Source organism: Corella eumyota, chromosome 7 (assembly GCF_963082875.1).
Source record: "Corella eumyota chromosome 7, kaCorEumy4.1, whole genome shotgun sequence".
Classification (NCBI taxonomy): Eukaryota; Metazoa; Chordata; class Ascidiacea; order Phlebobranchia; family Corellidae; genus Corella; species Corella eumyota.
This window is the reverse complement of record NC_137496.1, coordinates 4864063-4886826: the sequence shown is the minus strand read 5'-3', so window position 1 is coordinate 4886826 and position 22764 is coordinate 4864063. Positions and strand designations below refer to the sequence as shown.

Here is a 22764-nt window from a genome sequence, read left to right as displayed (position 1 = left end):
TTTGTATAAAAAGTGGGCGCCAGACACAAGGCAGTAATGAATGTACTAATAGAAACAATTTCGAAATAGCAAATTTTTTCAAAAAAAAAATATTAACAAAAAAAAATGTTAAAATTATTCACAAGTTTTGTGAATGGCCCATTTTTGCTTGTTTTAAGTTAAATTATGCCGTGGTCTTTTTACAGACTGCATTTAATTATTGTTATGTCGTTGCAATTAATATTTGCCAATAATAATTTTTTGTGCACCACAAACGGCAGTTTTTTTAGAAAAAAATTTTGTTATTTTTTATACTAATCGTTAGTATTATATTATGTTAGAATTAAACACATTGGTAATTATAAAAAAATTTACTACGTTAGAATATAAAACAATTATAAAATTTGAATTGAAAAAAAAAAAAGATTTTGAGCAAGACACAATTTTGAGCAAGACACAGAAATATATGAATAGCAACTTATTTAGAGATCCTAAAAGTTTTGTACCATTTTAAGTGATAAATCTATTTTAATTTAAGTATTAAATAAACTTATTAAATTTTAATTAATTCACAAAACAAACTTTTAAAAATAATTAAGAAAAAAATATAATAAAAATTCAAAACACACAATAATATTTCTCCAAAAAACATTTTTTTATACACTTTTCGGTATAAAAATCTAAAGGAAGAACTGCATTAAAACTTAAGCTAAAACTAGTCTGCAAAACGAAATTGGGCAAATGTACTTGCGTAGAAAAACAGTAAAAGCAAAAAAAAATTTTTTTTTTTCGATTTGGCAAAAAAGGTTTCGAGTAATTTTAGTAAAAATTTTAAAAAATAATTATTTGTTCTTTAAATGTTCTTAACATATTACAAGTTAATTCACATAATATCATAAAATAGCACATTCAACCTTTTTTTATAAAATAAAACTTGTTAAAAAAATAAAATCTAGTCGTTTGATTTTAAGGATTGAAATAAAAAAGACTTGGCCGCAGGAATTTTTAAAACACTTTTTAAAATATTAAAAATACGAACAAATTTACATAAAAAGAGTACAAACAATTAAAATCCGACCCTTTAAAACATTTTGGCCCTGAATATTCAGAAAAAAATTACAAAGTTGTTTTTAAATCTTCGCACATTTGTCAACCTATTCAAAATAACAAAAAACAACTTGAAATAGAATTTAATCTTCCGGAGGACCTCACTGGAGATGTTTTTCCACTTCTTGTTGCATCTCGTCAGGCTCTTCCTGAGTGAGAGCTTGCCTCTGAGCGATGTCTTCTTCTTTATTAGGAGGAGTTTTCCTCTTGAAGAACCCGCACTTCCAGAGCACTAAGATAATGATAATAAGGAAGAGGACTCCTGCTCCCACGGAAACAGCGATGATCCACCACTGGATTTCGGTCGCTTCTGACGTTGGAGAATATGCAGCAAATGTGTTTACCTAAAAAAATTTTCATAATAAAAAAAAAATTTAAATACTATCCTTAAGCACAATCAGCATTTTGTTAAAAGACAATATAACCTTTACTAGTAAGTCAAAGTATATGTCCAATATATCACTAAATTTAGTAAACAGGCATAGGTCAAATTTATAGGTAAGTGCAATAAACAAAGTATTATGTCCAACATACAAACCTTAAATACCAAAAAAAGTGTTTAAGGTACTTGGACAAATATTTGTTGCTATGAGAAAAAAGAAAAATGGCTAAATAAGGGCTTATTTTGAATATAAAGTTTACCTTTCTCCATTAAAATAACTAATCGATAGCCCAGGCTTCAGACAACATTTTAATTGTGATAATATGGCCGCAGCTCTCAACTAATATTTTTACGCAATAATTTACCAGCGCAACACAAACGACAGTTCTTTATATTCTGTATGCTTATAAATTGGACATACATACATATATATATATAGTCCACTAAGCTTCATAATATATACTGATTTATTACAAAATTAATTAATTTACCTCTGATTTTACAATGGGACCTGGCCCCCTGTTAATTGCATAGGGAAATTGTAATGCTTGAAATTCTAGGCTGGAAGAAATAATGGAATCTTGTGCGCTTTGTAGAAGAGGTGCTAACATGAGTTTTGCCTTCATCACTATCACGACATCTTGTTTTGGAGCAAGCTCCTGGATGTCGCAATTCATCATCTCACATAAGGCGCCAGATAGACAGTTCTGTTGGTCGATAAAAAGTTTTAAGTGTAAAGTGTGGTATAGCGACCATAGCGTCAGACTGCAAGCCGAAAGGTTTCAGGTTTGAGTCAGGCCAAACCCACACTATTTGCCCTTGAGCTTGGCATTTACAGATAGCTTAAACACATTCAAATATTACATCCTTTCCGATAAAAGTATAAAAAACGTATTTTCTTAAGGGGATATAAAAAAAGGTTGTAAATGTAAACTAGGATTTTGATTTATACGACAATTTAAAAAAATAAAAAATGCATTTTTTGATACACAAAGCTGAATTAAACTATACATACATAGTAATTGTTTTTCCCATCATTGGAGTTTTTCGAAGGCACGAGCACATAGTCAGGATTAGCAACACTTGCATTAATGATATGGGTATAATGACATCGCACATCACTGTTCGGTACCATTACTTCCGACAATGGCAGCAGAAAATTACCCTCGGCAGTTTTTAAAGGCCAGAAAAGTGATATGCGGGCTGAAGTTATGGTAGCAGGCCCGGCGTTAGTGATCTAAAAAAAGGTTGAAAATTATGAAAAAACAAATAAATATAAGTAAGCAATTAGTATGCTTTTTAGTATTTCTTAGTATGCAACAAGTAGATGGTATGTAACAGTTATACTCTGTGGTATATAATTAGTAGTATTCTTTAGTATACAACTAGTATTTGGTATGCAATAAGTATGCTTTATAGTATTTAATTAGCAGTATTTCTTAATATGCAACTGGTAGTTAGTATGCAATACGTATGCTCTGTAGTATTCAATTGGTAGTATTCCATAGTTTGCTACCTGTGTTTGGTATGCAATTAGTATGCACTTTAGTATTAAATGAGTAGTATTCCTTTGTATGCAACTAGTAGTTAGTATGCAATAAGTATTCTTCAGTATGCTATTAGTAGTTAGTAGTATACTTTAGTATGCAACCAAAAATTAGTATAAATGGTATGATCTTTTTAAAATTATTATTTTTTTTAAATTTGGCAAAAAGATTTATAAACTTTTATAATTTTTTCTGTATTTTTGTACAAACCTCATATGTGTGCATTACTTCCCTTGACCCTGAATTATTCTTAGCCTCACTTTCCGATATTTTATCCAATGATATAATAGAAGGCCTAATAATTAAATAAAATATTTATATAATTAATTTTTTTAGAAATATATTATAACAATATATACTGAAGCATTTATCAATTAACCCTCCAAATAAATTTTTGGAGGGGGTTTATGTTTATACTTACGTTGATATGTTGTAAATGTGAATATCTGCCTCTACTTCGATTGTAACATATTTTGAAACTGTGTTACTTTGATTATTAAGTTCATTACTACAGTTTGCAAAGGCACTGAAATGTACAAAAAATAATCATTAATTTTGCAAAAAAAAATTAACAAATTAAATTTTTTTTTTTTTTTTTTGCCAACCATCAAATTTTACTTACCTAAACTCTAACTTTGACACGTTGCCTAAAAGGTCATGAACTCCAAACTTGATGTTGACCTCAACTTTAGTGTCGCGTTTCATTGGGTTACCGACTTGACAACGAATGTAATGGTCTTTATCAGTGCAGGAAATTAAGGTCCCTGAGGTCTAAAAATTTCATTGTAATCATGATTAAAACTTTGTCACTCTCATAATAATATTTATTGCAGCTGACATACTTTGTATATGCAATGTAGCATATAAAACCACACATGAGGTCGTGGGTTCAATCCCCACTGAACTCATGCTGTAGCGCCCTTGAGTAAGGCGCTATAAACGGTACCAACTCCTGCTGAGCCAGCACTTAATCAGCAGCATAATTATCGGGCAAATATAATCTATAATATCCCAAACTGCCACAGGCAACTCGAGACTGGGTAGGAATAACTGAAGTTACTCTATGTTTATGTCGCACATTTGACTTTTCCACATCGGGGATAAAGATATATATATCCAAAAAAAGAATGAAGCATATAAAAGAAAATAATGTTTTTTAAGTGGCAGCAAGGTGTAGTGGTCATAAAACTTCACTACATGAGGTCCTTGGTTTAATCCCCACTGCTCTTATGCTGTATCACTTTTTAGTAAGGTGTTATATCTGGTATGAACTTCTGCTAAGCCAATACTTAATTAGCAGCTTAATTATGAGACAATTACAATCTATAAAATCCTTAGCCGCCAAAGGCAACTTGAACCTGGACTGGAGTAACTGATGTTACTCTACGTTAAGGCCATAAAGTCGACCTTCCCACATGGAAAATAAATAAATATAAAAAAGTGGGCCACAATATCATTTTCAGAATTTTTTTTATTATTTCAGACTTTTTACATTCTTTACACTAAAAATTAGAAATGTAACACAATATACCTGTGGATTGTCGAGCCCAACAAATGCAGTGTTATGTGGATAGGCAACGTTCAAAATGGTAAGATATGCATTGTCACCGTTATTTGTAACTATCGCATTCATCATAACTTCTGTGTATCTTCCAACTAGTGCTACACTAGGTTTCCTACAGCATAAAATGCAAAAGTTTAAAAATTGAGTTGTAATTTTAAAAACAAATTGGTTTCAAAAAATTAAGAAAAAGAGTTTTTTATATACACTTATTCACAATGTGGTAAGGTCTACTTCACGACCTAAACATAGAGTAACATTAGTTAGCTTGACCCAGTCTCGAGTTAACTTTGGCAGTTTGGAATATTATAGATTATGACTGCCCGATAATTAAACTACTGAATAAATGTTGCTCAGCAGGAGTTTATGCTGTTTATAGCGCCTTACTTAAGGGAGCTACAGCATGGAAGTAGGGAAACGAACCAAGGACCTCATGTGCTTAAGACAAGTATTCTGACCATACAATATTTTTTTTAAAACATAGTTTATTAGACTTTTACAAATTATTTTGCTTTTTGTAAATAAACAAATTTTTTTTACATATCAGCCACGATTCTTAATTCCGGAATACAAATTTCATCTGCTCCACAATCCTTGTAAATCTCAGCTACGGTGGTTGTACTGGTGCCTGCCAACTGGTCCAATATTGGTTCCATTGGTTTGTTTTCTTCCCTCAACCAATAATCCACTGTGACAGCAATGTCGGATAGCTTGTCTTGCATGTTACTCTGGAAGAAAAATTTAAAAAAAACTTAAGGTAAATATTTGAATTTTTATATTTAGCTTTAGTATATAACTTTTAAGTTTGGCTGTATGGTAAAGTGTTAAGGTTTATAGCTTTATGTAGACTTTGTAGTCATCTATAAATGTTTGACAGTCAATCCAGAAACAGGTCTACCCTTACTAGAAATTAGGGTTACTGAAAGTAAGTACGGATTGCCAAATATTAGCACGATTATACTGGCAACTTCTTTATATATTAAAGCCTAATAGATATAAGACATGTCCTTATATGGCTTGAACATGTCCTTATATGTCTTACTTATATGGCTTGAAAACTAAAACAATTTTTCGCCTATAAAACAAAAAAATATTTGCGGTACCTAAAACTGGTTTGCAACCATATTATGACAAGTGTTTTAGTAATTGGCCAAATGGTTTAAAACCAGCTGTAAGGTTGGTGCTTGTCTAATTTAAACCAAATTATTTCAGTCAGTTAAAAAATGTCATCACAAAAATTCAAAATTTAATTTAAATTTATACAAACTAAGTATTTACCTTCATGTATGCCGTTTCTTTAAAACAGTCCATTTTTCCAGCCAGCAAAGTTATGTTTTTAGGTCCAGGGTTTAACAAATAAACTCGTTTGTGGTCTTCTGACATACTAGAGTCTACATCATATTGGTAACTCATTTCTATCCAAAAAATAATTTAATTTAAAAAAATAATTTAATGTACCCGTATTTTTTACGAGATAATGCTAGCCTTAGCACATCTAACGCTAAAGATATTTTGTACCTACTAGCTACTGACTTTCTTTCTCTAAGAAGATTTTTATAAACTTTAAGATAAATTTTTTTACATATCTTAAACCAACTGGGCGGCGTGGTGTAGTGGTAAAAACACTTGCTACACCACCATGAGGTCGTGGGTTCAATCCTCACTGCTCTTATGCAGTAGCGTTTTTGAGTAAGGCGCTATAAACTTCTGCTGAGCCAGTAATTAATCAGCAGCGTAATTATTAGGCAATTATTTCTATATAATGTCCGAAACTGCTAAAAGCAACTTAAGACTGGGTCAGAGTAACTGATGTTACTTTATGTTTAGTTCATGCATTCAACCTTCCCACATCAAGGATAAAGATATATACAAGAAAAAACTCTAAAAGATGTTATTAGTTTTAACATAACAAATTTTATTTACAAAACTTACTTATAGAGGAAGGCAGTTTAGCGTTGCCAGTAAAAGTTATACAAGTATCAATATAAAAACAAGCAGACATTTGTTTGGATGGTAGCTCGCAAGCGAACGTCTCAAGATCCACTTTGTTTGGGTTGATTTTTAGATCTACCTCTAACCGCACTATCGGCCTTGCCCTGAAAATTATAAAGAAAGAAAGTTGAATATCGATATAAAATTCAATAAAAAATTAGATTTTTCGGAGCTACTATTTCATAGTCCACCCTATGATTAGAATTTTAATTGTCATAATATGGGCACAATTCTTACCAATATTTTACATGTAATAATTTACCCATGCACCACAAATGACAGTTTTATCTGTGGCCTATAAATTTTACACACATTTACATATTGTCCACTAAGCCCCAATATATATGGATTACAATCCAAGAGACTTAAAATTTAGAATGAATTTAACATAATAAGGTCAGTTCTAAAACAATTTAGTTTCAGCTTTATGAATAATTTAGTAAGTACTGTGGGCAGCTTACTTTAAATTTCCTTGTTTGATTTAACTTTTAATGCGCTTACAGTTAGGAATTATGTAGTCACTGACAGCAGGGGGTCACTGATATTAAATTATTTATTTTACAAACCTGATAAAGACAGCTTGGTCCCCTAAATAACCCCCGGCAACAATATCTGGGTAACCGTTGTTATCTAAGTCCTTGTTCCCCTTTATCGAGTATCCGAGCCCCCTCAATTTTTGCCCGCTTGTAAAATTTCCTGTTTTCTCGAGGTCGTACCCATAAATAACTTGGGAGGGGTGTGGGGAAAGTCCCTCCTCTCCCCCATTAAACAAGTAGAGGGCGCCGTAGCGATTTCCGTCGATAAAATGGCTCGACTCTTCTTTTGTTTTTCTCACGTAAGGCGCAGAGACAAGAATATCTACAAAAAATCAAAAAGTTTAAATTTTGTTTTTTCGGATTTGAATTTTCGAATTTGACCAATTAATTTGAAAAAAAATTTAAACCCCACTTTTTTAACATTTTTTTACATTTTAAAAATTTATTATTTTTTTTGCTATCTAGTACAAAGTGTTCCATTCATTGCTGAAAATCGGCAATGTTTGCTTAGGTAGTAAAACACAGGCTTAAACTCACTAACAAGCCAGCCCGATGTTGATATTTATTTAGCAGGAGAGATTGTAGTTAAAAAATGCCATCCACTCATAAGTAGATAAAAATTACTGATATTCAAATTTTAAAGGCTCTATTAATATTAGGATAACTAATGTAAGGATAGCCCTTTTTTCACCAAAAACAGATGTCTTATATTTTAAAGGCTTATAGGATAGAATCATACTATGCCATTTATTTATGTTATTTATGAATTTCATAGCTTAAGAAATTAGGAAAATTTTTACAATTTTAATGGCATGACTTATTATGCCATTAAGGTTTTTTTAGGTCTACAAATATTGTAAAAATTTAGAGATTTTTGGAATATTTTGTGATTTACCTACAAACTACAATACACTTGAATCATCACAAAAATACATACATACATAGAACATTCTCCTTACATATAAGTGTCTACTAATAAAGTGACATCACTTTTAGGCAATATCTGTTTTTTAATATGATTCACTACCATTGTGAAATGAGAAATACCCATTTTATTTATATTGTTACACCCTAGCTAAAAAATGTAATACATTGTAGCAGATACATTAATGTACTAAACACATATTATATAATAAATTATTTATTACTTTAGCATATGATGCATGAAATCAGTTAGGGTTTATTTCCCTAACTGATGCAAGATCTGACATAGAAATCTCTTAACTACAGCTTTTAGACGATTGAAATAGATAAATTATATTGAAAAACAACATGAGTTTAATTTTCAAAAAATAGACTATATATATTTTTAATGACTAGTCGATTGCCCGCCTCATAGGCTATATTTTAATTGTTGCCAAATGGTTGCAACTTACAACTGATATTTGTTGCGATAATTTACCTGCGCACCACAAATGGCAGTTTTTTTATATTTCAAAGCCCTTTAAATTAAGCATAGGCTACACACACACACACACATATATATATACCATTTATTAAGTTCCAATATTAACAAAATGGCTAAATTTTTTATATATTAATTTGCTTACCTTGATACCCATCATCATTGATATCTCCGATCGCTGCGATGGTGTTACCAAATCTCCCCAAAGTGATATTTCCGTCAATTATTTGGGGCTCGGAAAACATGAGGTGAGGATCAGGGTTCGAAACTTCGACCCCTAATAAAAAATTATTTTTAAAATAACAAGAAATTGTTAGAAATCTTGAAATTTAAAGTAATTAGGAATGTCATCACTCTCTTATGTAAAAAAGACAAAACTTAGCCAAATTTTAAAATTAACTTAACTCTTTAAAATCCATTTTTTAGAAAGTATCATAATAGGTAAAGTTATCTAAAAAATGAACGTAGTTTAACGATAGTAGTTCGTTTAACAATATATCAATTTCTTAAAATTGTTTAGGTAAATGAAAAAAAACATGTAACGTTCCGTTACCGTTACTAATTAATTACAACAAACAAAGAATAACATTTTCTGAAACAAGAACTTAGGTAACACTATACCTAGGCCAATGTTAGTTTTACAAAACTTTTCAAAATTACAAAAAAACACTGCTTTTTATCATTTTCTTACCTGGCTGTTGATAATAAATATAAATTCGCCCGTGGTCGGCTCTTTTCTTGGACCCACTGTAGTCGGTAAATAGTGGAGATCCAATCAACAAATCATCTAAACCATCGTTGTTCACATCCACAATTTCTAAACCATGGCCGAAGTATTCGCCTATCTAAAAATTAATTTAATGGAAAATTTATAAAAATAAATTGTTGGTAAATAAAATATTTTAACATAACTGAACTTCTTTACAGGCCTAAGCAGCACCACATAAGGTCCTAGGTTCGATTCCTACCGTTTCTATGGCAAAGCGCCTTGGATTAAGATGCTGTATGCTTAAATCTGACATGGTTAAAACCAATTATTATGTTAATAATATACACCTAAAACTAGCACAGACAACTCAAGGCAAAGATAGAACTGCCTTATTAAAAATAAATAAATGTATTTATAGTTTTCTTACTTGTCTTCCAGTAAAATTAGCCAGAACGACCATTTTATCGTCATAAACAGTGACATCACCCAAAAAGTTAAGCCCCAATCGTCTAGGTGCGCTTGTGGCTAAAATAAGACTGTTACTTCCAGTAGTACCCATCGCCACAGTATAACCTAAAAAATTCAAACAAAAAAATTAATTTATTTTTTTGGGGCTAAAAATTTTCTGTTCAGTATTATAAAAAACTACATTTTTTATAGATAGGTAGCATAGCCTTTGTAAAGGGTTTGGTTGGGTATAGCTAAGTAACAGAAGTTACCTATCAAAATAGCAAAAAAGAAAATAACTAGCAGCATGGTATAAGAAAATTCTGAATAAGAAAGTATAGAATGATGGATTAATATGTTACCAACACAGTTAGTAGTAAGATAAATATAGGCTTAATAAGAAAAAGGGAGTTGGGAGGTTCTCAACTGTTTCAGCAACAAAATTCCAAACTTTTAAATAACAAAATAAGTTTTGCAGAACAGCAAATAAAAACAAATAATTTAAAAATTAAATTTAAAAAGAGCCTCACTACAATTAGGTAACCTATCATTTTACTAAAAACTAAAACTGGAATTGACATATTCCTGAAAACCTAAATTTCGAAAACGACATTTTATTAGAAATCGAAAGACCTTTCACTGAAATAGGGGCAAGGGTAAGGCGGGGTAAGTAAAAAAATGTCATATTGTCAAAAAAAAAAACTTTGGCATCGAGAAAATGTTTTTGGTAATATGACATGAATCTCAAATTTTTTTAACAAGTTTTTAAATTTTTTGATCAAAATATTTACCCATGTAGTTGGTATCGTAGGTTTGCCGATAATAATCTTCTTTTGCCCAGCCAGGTGGTATTTTGGGCTCATACTCTCCAGTATGGATAGGTGGGCTTGATATATTTTGAGCCAAATCGGTGATAAGCATAATTGAACCCTGTCCATAATAGGTGCCCGCTGCTCCTAGCAATACTTTTGTTTTGTCCTTTAAAATATTCAAAAAAGGAATGTAAATTTTCTTTTTAGAAGTACAGAATTTTTTTGTTGATTAGAAGTATAAGAATTTTTTTGTTGAACACTTTTTACTTTATCTTATGAGTATTTAATGCCATTTGACAATTTATAATATTATTGTAATAATAGTATTAATAATGGTTTAAAATTATTATTACTTATTTAGTAAAATGCTTGAAACGAAAAAAAAATAAACAAAAACGAAAAGATCTTTATTTAAATTAGATTTAAAAAACAGGCAAAATAATAATTGACATTCCAAAAAATAATAAAAACAAAATTAAAATAAATTTAAAAATATATATATATAATTCCTTACTGCTGTTCTTAAATCTAAAAAGAGAATAAAAAAATTAATTTGTAAAAGAAATAAAATAGATTTATATTTTATCTACATCTATTAATTCCCAATTTAGAATTATTAACAATAGTCCCATTACTGTAATGCAAATCTATATATAATGGAGCTTGGTGGATTCTATATGTATTTATAGACTTAATCAGCAGGTTTATCATTGATATATATCCCAAACTGCTAAAGGCAACTCAAGACTGGGTCGAGGTAACAAATGTCACTATATGTTTAGGTTGTGAGGTCGACTTTTCCATATTGAAGATAAACAAATATTAAAAAAGAGATATAACCAAAACCAGATATTACCTTTGAAAATGCTGCACTGAAGCCAGCTTGGCAGTAACTGTAATCCCTCCCATAATGATAAGAGCTTGCGGTATCAATGCAAGGAGTATATCTGTAGGTTAGTGGTTTCGAACGAGTGAAATCAGTAATGTAGTAACAGGTTCCGATCAGATCGAAATACGTGATTCCGTCAGCTTGAGCTCGGTTTGTGAATTGTGGCGCACAAGTCTAAATTTAAAATTGAACTAAACAAATCTGGAGAATTTAATATAAAACACCCAAAATTCTAAAACGGACAATAAAACATTTTAAAAGAATTTAAAAAATAATTAAGTAATTTATTGTTAATTTTAAAAAGAATAAATTAGTTTTGAATTTTTGTTAAATTAAAAAATATTAAATTACTAATAGTTTTTTGTCCAGTCCCATCACCAATGTAGCTCCTAGCATTTCTTTAACATTTGTATTTGCATGTTCTAAAATTTTAATGGAAAAAAATTTAATAAGGTTTTTTTTGTTTGCAATTGAATATTTTCCTTTAAAAATTTGTAATTAGTTTGGTACTGTATCCTACCTTTAAAAAATTGAATTAGTTGACAGCCCTCATTATCTACAGGTGGGTATGGACATCTGTAAATTTCCCCATTCACATTTGCTTTAGGTGCCCCGACTACAACCCTTTATAAAAGAATAAATAGGTATACAAATATTTTTATGGTTAAAAAGGAAAAAGATTTAAATATTTATTTGCAAATTTTATTTAATAGGTAAACTAAAAACTTGGGCATATTTTAAATAAAAATTACATGTTTCTTTATAAGTTAAATACCAAGATTCTGTAGGTGAGCTGAATAAATCCACAGAATATCCAAAAAACGATTTTTTCTGAGGTGCTTTATAAAATGTTGAGTATTTCCAATCCAAATTAAACCCAAGCGAATTTTCAATAAATATCGATAATATCAAAATTAGTAAATTACATAGTTTCCAAGACAAGATCATTTTAATTTTCCTACAAACTTATTGTATGACTAAATATAATGGGTAATTACATAATATGCTTAGTGGGGTATACCTTTGTCTTCATTTAATTGTCTTACTGTAAAACTTAGCAACCTGCAAATTTAAATTTGATTTCATATTTGTTCTAATCTGCTAATTGTCAGTTTAACGTTAATAAGTCAGCCTTATCCTTTGCACTATCTGCAAAATAGTTAATTTATGTTAAGAATTATTCTCTTAACTATACAGTCTTAAGGTATACAACACACGAGTAGCTTTACTGCTAGCACATACCCGTCTGAGTGCTTAATACTCAACACCCAATAAGTCAATAATAGATAAGTAAGCAAGCTACTTTCTCCTTACTTCAAATAGGGACAGCCCCTGGCTAACGAAGCCAAATAAGGTAGTCGACTTATCGACCAAACCACGAAATAACAATACTCGTTTAATTCACATTTAATTATTATAAAAACTTATTACAATAATAAATATATCATTAAAAATTTAATCTTGTGCATTTAATTGAAAATAGTTGAAAATATCTATAGATGTAGTATAATTTTTTGAACCAGTGTGTGTTTAAAGCTTCAAAATATTTTGGGTTGTTTTGTTTGGACGACATTGCCAGCTAGTCAAGCTTGACGGTATGAGTCTAGGTAAAGTAGGGGAGGGAAAAAGAAAAACCTTAAAATGTAGCCAAGGTTTTTATTTAAGAGACGTGAAATGCATTTAAATAGCTATTAGAAAAATTTATAAATAATAAACGTAAGTTTTGTATAAACACAACAAGGGCATACGCTAAAAAACAGACATAAAGAACTGACCAAACGGTGCTTATGCGGTGCCGCAGTATCGGTACCTCAAGAAGGGTTCCGCTTTTTAAACTTTAGGTTAATTTTTAACAAATTACAGTTAATATAATAAAATTAGTATATAATTCATTTGAAATGTAGAATTCGATAAATAGGGAACGGAAACTGAACCCGTTTATCCTCCATTTATATCCGGCAGCCTACCACATTTCACTGATAATGAACATAGAATAGATAGCCAACATGGTAAACAGTTAAGGAGTGTTGTACTTACAATGTAATACCGAGGTGTGTGGGTAAAATTTGGTGTTTTATTAGTGACGTACTGTTTTTCTTAGCGCAGTTAGATTCTTAGAAAAAAACAGGGCTGTGTTAGGTAAATAAAGGCGAGTAGATTTAGCGTGCCTACTTCCGACAATAACACATAGTAGAAAACAGACTCTGTGTTACTTAATACAAAATAGGTATTCTACTATTTAAGCATAAACAACCTTTGTGCGCAAAATATTTTGAGCCTTCTTTGGATATCATAACGCCCACCGTCCTTTGATTGTGTAGAGAAATCATTTTGTAATTTTTATTTTTTTAAGATCTTTTAAAAGTATCAGCTACATCTTAACTAAATATTGCCATTTTCGTTTTAAATTGCACTTATGGAGAGCGAAACGGACAGCGATACAGAATACGAGGTACGGGATTTAGGAGACAATTGTATCCTTAGAGTCGCATACCTTAAATGCATCTAAAAATACATATTTTATAGGTAGAAAAGGTCATTGGAAAAAGACGGAGAAAGGGAAAAATGCAGTATTTAGTAAGATGGAAAGGGTTTTTAAAGGAACACGACACTTGGGAACCTTATACTAACCTAACAAGTTGTCAAAACAAAATCAAAGAGTATAACTATGGTAAGTCGCGTGAAGGAATCACATATACGTTTTTGCGCGAATTCGATGTGTTACATTCTGTTATGTATAGTTCAACAAAGATTACGAAAGCACGGAATCTCGCGAATTGACCCGGACAAATTCTACAATAAGAACACCTCGCCGAGTAAAGATTTCACGACGCCTCAGAAGACGTTTCAAGTACCCCTGAGTGAGTCGCGCATCACTACTACTCAAGCTAAATGTGAGTTGCGAGTAAAATAAATTAAGCAAATGTGAAATTAAAACAACTTATGTCATTGATTCCATTTTGTAAACATTTTTACATTTAGCTCCTGTAGTATCCGTCCGAAGACTGATTCCCATAGCTAGTCCAACTCCGTCTACAACTAGAGTCAACTCGTTACGTACATATGTTGCAAAGGTAAACCAACTATACCGATCAAACATTTAACAGACATATTTTTAACCGTTTTGTTATTTCTTTAGACTGCCCGGCCGATCACCTTAAGAAGCGGCCCCGTAAAAGCTATAACCAAACCAACCCAAGCAAGAATTACTCCTCGCGTGGTAAAACCTATACAAAAAGCTTCTCTTCAGAAAATATTTACTGTAGGAACTAAAAAAAATATTGTGGAAAACTGGTTGGAGTCTAAAAATTCGCAAGTCAAGGATGTTGTTCTAGACCACGACTACTTGAACGTGGACGTAATCTCTACAGTAAGTCATAAGAATACTAGTGAGACGGAAAGTACGAAAAACATGCCTGCGACGAAACCTCGAAAGAAACCACTTATTCCAGGAAGCATTCGACAGCAAAGATTCTTGTACCTTTCGTGGAATCCAGACTACGTAGAAATAATATTTGCGAACACAACAAGAGGGAACGCGTTAACACCTAGAGTTAGTAGTATATCCGACATTTTAAAATCCAATTGAAGTATTAGGAAGGTTTTCGTTTTAAATACTGACATATACGATTATATTGTTTCAGTTTTTGTTGGAAATTTCTAGAGCTTTGGATGCAGTTGTATCGAGCAAGTGCACGACAGCTTTATTGCGATCCGTTGGGCCAATTTTTTGTCTTGGATTCGATCTTCAAGCTGTCGTTGACCTGCTTTCGTCGTCTCCGATTTGTGAAGAAACGGCACGAAATTTGGCTGAGGCAATAAGGTGAAAGGATTTAGTTTAAAGTAGTTATATGTTCTAAAGACGAATTGCAAATTTCTTGGCAGTTTTTAAACAAATTTTGAAGCTACTTGGTAATATTGAACGATTTATATAAGCGCGTTTTCAAACGTTCTCAACAAAAAGCAATAATAATGGTCAAACTTTTGTTATGTTTAGAAATTTTATAAACAAGCTTATAGATTTCCCAAAAATATTGGTTGCAATTGTACAAGGGCCTTGCGTTGGTCTTGGGTGTTCAATGTTGTCCCATTTTGATACTGTGTATTGTTCAGAACGAGCAGTATTTTGGACTCCTTATGTGGAAATGGGATTAATGCCAGACGGCTGTTCCTCTATTTTGTTTCCTGAAATATTAGGCAAATCTGTAGTAAGAGTATACTATCCATTTAATATTGATACCTTGTTAGAAATATATTTTTCTTTCTAATACATTTGTTATTTAGGCTAACAATATGTTACTTAATGCAAGCAAGTTAACTGCTTACCAAGCTAAGGAGAGGGGATTCGTTACTGAAGTTTTTATGCATGATAACTTACAAACCAATGCTCTGTCTCTGATTTGTAAATCTGCAAACCAGCCTTGTGAGGTATTTTAATAATGTTATGACCGAAAATGGGTATCAAACTTAAGCATGGCACAGTCCTGGGTTCAATTCCCACTGCTTTCATAATAAAGAAACTTTAATTAAGGTGCTAACACTTCTGCCAAGACAATAGATTTAAAGTTTAATTTATCGGGCAGCATAAACATTGATATCACAATCTGTCAAATGAAACTTAAGGTTTACCACATAAGGTCGTGAGTTTGATTCCTACTGCTTCCATGTTGTAGAATCCTTGATAAGTGCTATAAATAATACATTCTTATGTTTCCGCAAATAGTATCCAAGTCTGTCAAAGAAAACTCAAGACTAGGACAGAGTAATAGATGGTACCCCATGTTTTGGGGGTTAAGTCGGCATTCCCACATCGAAGATAAATATATATAAATTTAAAATAACATAAAACATGTATGTAACTAATATCACAAATAATATAAAATACATTTGCTGTACTTTTTTTAGGCTTTAGAAACAAGCAAGTCTTTAATTAAATTTCCAAATGTTACAAAATTAAAACATTCAAATTATTGTGAAACAAAACAGTTAATGGAGTCATTGTCTAAACAAGGGGCTGTAGACACTATTAAACAATTTCTTAAGTTACATTGGTATGGCTGAAATGTTATTTTTTTAACATAATATAAAAATGTTAAATAAATTTTAGGCTTATTGGTATAGTAAGCATAGCACCAATATATAGTTAAATTTTACTGGTTTTTTAAAATAGATTTTATACACTTTGTGTATAGCATATATTATATATATGAGTTAGACTTGGTTTTAACATATGCTTTTATTTCGATGATTTAAAAACGTTCAAAAAAAATATATATATTGTAAGAAAATAAAAATTTACAAAGGCAAAGCGACTACTCGCTAGCCTTTTTTTCTAAATATGCTTTTTTAAAACTTTGATATTCTTTGTTAAGTTTTTCCCTATTTTTTAAGTTTATTTCCGCCTTTTCATTATTTTCTTTCCTTTTGCGATTTCTCTAGAAACAAAAGATACAGACAATTTGGTATATTATACAGAAAAAAAAAAATGTCTAAGCGTAAACTATTTTTTTGTTTACATTTATTTATCCTCAACGTAAAACGGTCAACCTTATGAGCTAAAGATAGCGTAACATCAGTTACTTCAACCCAGTCTTGAGTTGTCTTTGGCAGTTTAGGATATTATAAAATTTAATTGCCAGATATTTACGCTACTGATTAAGTGCTGGTTTAGCAATAGTTCATAACATTTAAAGCATCTTACTTAAAGACACCACAGCATGAGACCAGAAGGAATCAAACCCATGATCTCATGTAGTGTAGCAAGTGTTCCGACTGCTACATCCCGTTGCTGGTTATGCAAGTGTTGGGTAGTGTTTAATTTTGAATTAGAGTATTAACAAATACTGTATATTAATAAAGCAAGTTAATACTTTGTAAAAAATTATATTTACCTCTCTTCTATTACACTCCATAAAGGTAAGCTCGGCAGAAGTACAATGTCCTAGAAATTTTTTCAAAGGGTGCTGTAAAATAACAAAAAATTAGTTGTTTTAAATTAAAAACGTTCTGTCTGTCTGGTAAAACAATTAGTGGGTTTGTTGTTTAACTGAATTTATAGTGTTTTATGATAACACAAACTAAGGAAAAACAAATATTGTTTTTTTGCATACATTATCACTTTAAAAACTTATGGCTTACCGATGCATAGCAGTCATACATTAATTTAGCAAATTCACTGCATTCTGGATGCATTTTAATGAGAAACAATTCAATTTGCGTTTGTTGAACTTCGTTTAAATCAAAAACTGTAAATACTGATATATAACAATCTTGTTCTACAATATTTATAATTTTAGTATTTAATTACACAATATAAGTTAACAAAATGAGCGTTCTTGTTTTTCTTAGACTGTTAGATTAAAAAGACAAAGTTAAAGTATTAAAATTACGTAAGTTCAAAGTTAGACAGTCTGACCGTTACAAAATAAAAAATTTTGAAACAATCTGACAGCTGACAGATTACCAAACAGCTAAAAGGCACTTTTATTTTTAGCTACCTAAACAAGTGTAAGCTAAGAGCGGATTTGAATTATTTCTTTTTAGTTATGAAGATTTAAATATACACTAAAAATATTTTTTTCAAAATTTGTTTACATTTATCACCTTCAACACGTTATGCAATCAGCCATGACCTGTTATAGAAATTTATATTTTGAGTAAATAATAATTAAAATATATAATCCAAAAACAATAAAACATTTTAATTAAAAACAGTATTTAATAGGTAGTTTAAATGTAACGTCTAGGTATAAATATTTTATTTTATATCAAAAAGTATAAACAGTACAGATAAAACAGCATTATAACGTGTTGTAATGTAACATCAGTTTATATAGTATTAAAAGAGATACTTGCGTAAGAAAATAGCTTAAAAACGTAAAAACTGTTTTGTTAAGCGTGTATTTGCTAAATTGAAACACAACTTTATTCGTGATCGTGAAGAACATGCTTGCAAGGATCTTGGCAAAAATGTTCAGTAAGATCTAACAAAAATCGCATAACTTCTTTCTCACCGTCTGCTAAATTGACTTCAAACACGTGGTCTGGATCTCCGGTTATTTGTAGTGATATTTCTCTATCTAGGTCGCTGTCGGGCATTCGAAGTTCGAACACATATATCTAAAAGTATAACAATTAAAACCCAACTGTGACTTTTGTCTTTTTAGTGTAAGTTGAGTTTTCATTCACTAATAAAAGACAAGTCTTGCCTATTTGAAAAAAATGCCTTTTTAAAACTATGTTCAATGTTTTAGGCTTTGGGAAATTAAAAAAAAATTACTTGTACGCCCTTTGATCTTGCATATTCAGCAGCTGCTATTGCGTCGTCACTCGGATTTGTGTCTGTATATATTGAAAGAACTTGATCTACAAGCCCAGTTCGAGCCCCCCTTTCAACCGATAACATATTATCAACTGCATATCTGATTGCTTTGCCTGTGTTAACCTCGCCATCATCTGTATTAATGTTCAAAAAATGTTACTTTATGTTGGTTAGAGTAACAAGGATGTAAAGACTATACAAAACTACTGGGTAAGGCAATAAACCAGACCGCATAGTATTAAACTGTTATACCTGAGTTAATTCGGCGATACTTTGCTATTGTAACTGCGGTCAACTCTTCCATGGTTTTGTAGTCATTGAAAAAAACAACGTTATCTTCAATAATGTCACCGCTAAAATAAGTCATCGAGTATTGGGCTGCGTCGTCTGCGACCACAGTATCACTAACACAAAAATATAAAAAAAATATGTCATACAATAATGATAGCCAAAACGTTTTATTTAGACAATTTTAAGGAGTCTTTAAGTTCCTCTATTTTAACAATAAAGGCATATTTTTTTAGTTAAGGTAAGAATTTATATAAAAAAACAAAAGCTTACTTTCCAATTCTTTCCATTATGTAGATATATAATGCTTGCGATTCCTCATGTTTATTATAAACTAGTGTTGCAAAGTCCAAAAGCACATATTTGGGGCATGGGCCTAAGAGAAATTAAAATTGTTAATTTGAAGATATTTCTTTTATATATAAGAATAATTAAACGCGACGTGGTCTTAGTATTAAATACAGATAACACTTACGTGCACAACATGGTTTTGCTGGTAGCCATCGGCCATTGCTTCGGCATTCTGACGACGAAACACCACTTGGATAAATGGAATATTCCTCGTCAGTACATTCAAATGTGCACGTTGAGTCGGTATTAAATTCGTTGTTGCAATTGTAATTGCCATGCGGAAAATTTTCAATTGATTCGCATTGTCCTGTGTTTCAATTATAAATATATCTTAAAACTATTTAGATTTCGAGAATTAGCTAAGAGCGTTCAGCAAATGCCCATATTAGTTGTATCCTAAATGTGGGAAGGTCGACTTCTCGACATAAATATAGATGAACAACTGTTACTCGACCCAGTCTCGAGTTGCCTTTTACAGTTTAGAAAAGTGCTGGTTTAGCAGGAGTGTAGAGCGCTACAGCATGAGAGCAGTAGGGATCGAACCCTCGACCTCATGTAGTGTCGCAAGCGTTAAACAAATCTGTCAAAAATCAGTAGTAGCCGTTCAAGAAAAAACTTGTTATCTTTACCGTTATTATTAAATTGAAACATCGCAGTTCCGTTTCCTTGGCAAAGTTCGTCTGTGCTACAACCATCTTCAAAACAACAGCAATGGCAAACCGAGTTAACTTGGTCATTGTTACATTGCTGTGAACTGCCTGATGACATGATATTCTATAAAATGCAATAGATTAAACTACTATTAAACACTAGAGTGGTACTATTTAAACAAAGTTTTCATTTGTAAAACCTTGGATTGTTTTTTAATTGGGTTTACCTGTTTTTGGTTGTTTTCGCAAGCAAGTGACTGTTTACATTGTTTTGTTATTTCCATTCTATCTCCATCACCTCGCCGTACTACAGTCTCACACGCTCTCTAAAAAATCAAAAATAGAAATCTTTGTTTAATGTCTAATATCTAGGTTATAGTTTAATTAAGTAAAATATTTTTTTTAAATTGGTTTACTTGGTTTGAAAAGCAGGTAGCCATTCTGCCTTCAGTTTCACATTTCTCATAACTTCTAGCTGAGTTACAGACCCAGCAATTGAGTCCTACAAAAAATAAGGTATTTTAGTACTAGTAAATTATTAATAATTTACCTTATTAATAAAATTCTATTATTTACCTTGGCACAATATAATACATCCAAAAAGTAACGTTATGACTATTAAAACACGCATCTTCTGATCCTTACAATATCTATACGGTCTATAATATGAGTTCTAAAAAATTTCGGGTGTTCGGAAAACTTTTATAAACAGCTAAGAATATAAACTTGCTTTTGACTATGATATTGTAGAGTATGTTAGTTTTAAAGAAAACGTGACGTCATTGTTTATGACTTAAATACTTGCACACGTTACTTACTTGCAAAATGAATGGCCTTTGTTGTTATTTGCAAATAATTTGTGTTTTAGAAGTCGTGTAGCTCTTAAAGGCGTGAGTTTATTCAGTTACTAACGTGTAAACTCTATATATTTACGTTAGCATTTAATAGCTTTAACTGTAATAAAATGATTTAAACGCTTTATTGGTCAATATCACAGTTTCATTTTATTTTAAAGGTCTTAAACTAAAAAAATAATTTCATTTGAAGGTTTGTATATTGAACAAACTTACATATTTTTTTCCTTTATGTTATTTTATTTATTGACACTAAATGTCCTAATTTATTGTTTTTTTAACTTAATATTTTAAAATATTATTAATTTTTCTTCAATTATTTAGAAACACTTTTACGAAATGTAAACAAACGACGTTCGTGACGTCATCATTGTCTTTCGCTAGGATCAGCTGAGCTATCTAGCATCGATTTTTTGTCTGATTTTAAATTTGTTTTCGCTTTATTTAAATGTAAACAAGCAGACATTTACTCTTGAATATGTTTGTTTATTTATAAATAATATTTACAATAGTAGTACAATCGTAGGGGTTAGACAAAGGTAATTTATAGAAGTTATTGCTAGGTTAATAAAATCATAAATTTCTTTTTATCGATTTTATTTAATTTGGTTTTTGATTACTCCCTTTGTTTACATTTTAATGCCAAAACTTGTTTAAATATATTTTTTGATGTTATTTTAAAATGTAATTTACTCTGATTTAGATTTATTTGTATTTTAGTATTTAGTTGGGTAAATGTTATTTTTCTACTGCCGAGCTTCCAAAAATTACTTTCAGATATTTTATAGCGTTTTTAGAAAATAAGGCAAAAGAGGACAATGCTTAGCCAAAAAAAATTAATTAGGGAATATTAGAATAGTGTGCTTTTGTATACTTATGTGTCATATTGGTAAAATCAAATAAAAAGTTGCCCTTTGACTTTGCTTTAAATTAATCAATTTTACAATGACAACTATTTGTAGGCATTGAAAAACAACGTTTTAAAATAAATTTTTATGATATAGAAGACATTATTTTAAATTTTTTAATTTTTAAAAGACATTAATTTAAATTGTTTAATTTTTAGAAGACATTAATGTAAATTGTTTAAAAAAGTATAAAACAGTAAATATGGATGATAAAAGGAAACATCAGCAAATGGAAAATTCCAGAAAAGCATCTGAAATGAAACAAGAACTCATGTCAACGAAAAACGGCGACACGGATTTACGGAAACGAAACAGGGATCAAATGACGAGCAGCGAAGCAGATGCTCTGTTAAGAGAGCAGGAAGATCGGCAAGAAAAGATTTCGGATGAAATTATTTCGATTGCTCGAAATCTTAAACACAATACAGTCGTGTCGGGGAAAATAATAAAGGAAGATATTGCCACGATAGAAAAGTCGACAAAAAATGTCGGAAATAATATCCAAAATTTAAAAAATGAGTCACAACGGTTAGAGTCACATTTAAAGAAGGGAACAAACTGGTGGTTGTGGGTAACTCTAGCGATTGTTTGCGCTACTTTTATTTTTATGATTTTTTTTATACGATTTTTTCCAAAAAAGAAAATTGAATAAAAAAGTGTAAAAAATCATAAAAAGAACTTTATATTTAATTGTGCAATATAAGGTTAAATTGTATAAAAAATTTAAAAAATATTTATATTGCCGAATCTGTATAATTTGCAATAGTATTTTAAATGTAAGATTTTGAATAATTTGCAATAAGATTTTAAATGTATATTAAATGCATACAGAAAGAAAAAAATTAATTGATGTTGCATAGTTTTTAATATAATAGCTTTATTATGACCCTGTGATGGTTTGCGAAGGTTTTTGGTGCATTTTTAAATTGAGAAATCTTGGTTTCTTGCCTTGGGTTCAAAGATTGTTAAAAAAAATATAAATTTTTTTTTTTGTAAAAAATACTGACTTCTTTACATTTTCTAGCA

General features: G+C 30.7%; 4 protein-coding genes and 1 long non-coding RNA gene across 5 annotated transcripts; 2 read left to right on the top strand and 3 right to left on the bottom strand.

Moving 5' to 3' along the window:
- Positions 1-664: 664 nt before the first annotated feature.
- On the bottom strand, positions 665-12337 carry LOC145759083 (integrin alpha-8-like). Its single transcript, XM_082572824.1, has 19 exons — positions 12142-12337; positions 11887-11990; positions 11718-11788; positions 11334-11540; positions 10457-10643; positions 9646-9791; positions 9201-9354; positions 8655-8786; positions 7135-7426; positions 6509-6672; positions 5855-5991; positions 5117-5304; positions 4547-4691; positions 3638-3786; positions 3437-3541; positions 3226-3310; positions 2484-2705; positions 1960-2175; positions 665-1430 (listed from the first exon to the last, which is right to left on the bottom strand). The coding sequence occupies exons 1-19, from the start codon at positions 12312-12314 to the stop codon at positions 1188-1190; spliced, it is 3120 nt and encodes a 1039-aa protein (XP_082428950.1). The 5' UTR covers positions 12315-12337; the 3' UTR covers positions 665-1187.
- A 1318-nt stretch (positions 12338-13655) lies between these two features.
- Positions 13656-16796, top strand: LOC145759480 (chromodomain Y-like protein). The gene is made up of 9 exons (XM_082573316.1): positions 13656-13818; positions 13893-14037; positions 14108-14260; positions 14349-14440; positions 14506-14919; positions 15011-15189; positions 15364-15574; positions 15651-15794; positions 16272-16796. Exons 1-9 carry the CDS (start codon positions 13783-13785, stop codon positions 16425-16427), a joined length of 1530 nt encoding a protein of 509 aa, XP_082429442.1. The 5' UTR covers positions 13656-13782; the 3' UTR covers positions 16428-16796.
- On the bottom strand, positions 16297-17710 carry LOC145759481 (uncharacterized). The gene is made up of 3 exons (XR_014286532.1): positions 17505-17710; positions 17258-17329; positions 16297-16801 (listed from the first exon to the last, which is right to left on the bottom strand). It is a non-coding gene; the product is annotated as an uncharacterized LOC145759481 (long non-coding RNA).
- A 580-nt stretch (positions 17711-18290) lies between these two features.
- On the bottom strand, positions 18291-20607 carry LOC145760144 (uncharacterized). Its single transcript, XM_082574022.1, has 9 exons — positions 20553-20607; positions 20393-20478; positions 20204-20302; positions 19956-20100; positions 19451-19633; positions 19249-19351; positions 18940-19091; positions 18646-18821; positions 18291-18485 (listed from the first exon to the last, which is right to left on the bottom strand). Exons 1-9 carry the CDS (start codon positions 20605-20607, stop codon positions 18291-18293), a joined length of 1194 nt encoding a protein of 397 aa, XP_082430148.1.
- Positions 20608-21900: 1293 nt separating this feature from the next.
- Positions 21901-22760, top strand: LOC145760054 (vesicle transport protein USE1-like). The gene has a single exon (XM_082573919.1). The coding sequence runs from the start codon at positions 21941-21943 to the stop codon at positions 22388-22390; it is 450 nt and encodes a 149-aa protein (XP_082430045.1). The 5' UTR covers positions 21901-21940; the 3' UTR covers positions 22391-22760.
- The last annotated feature ends 4 nt before the right edge of the window (positions 22761-22764 follow it).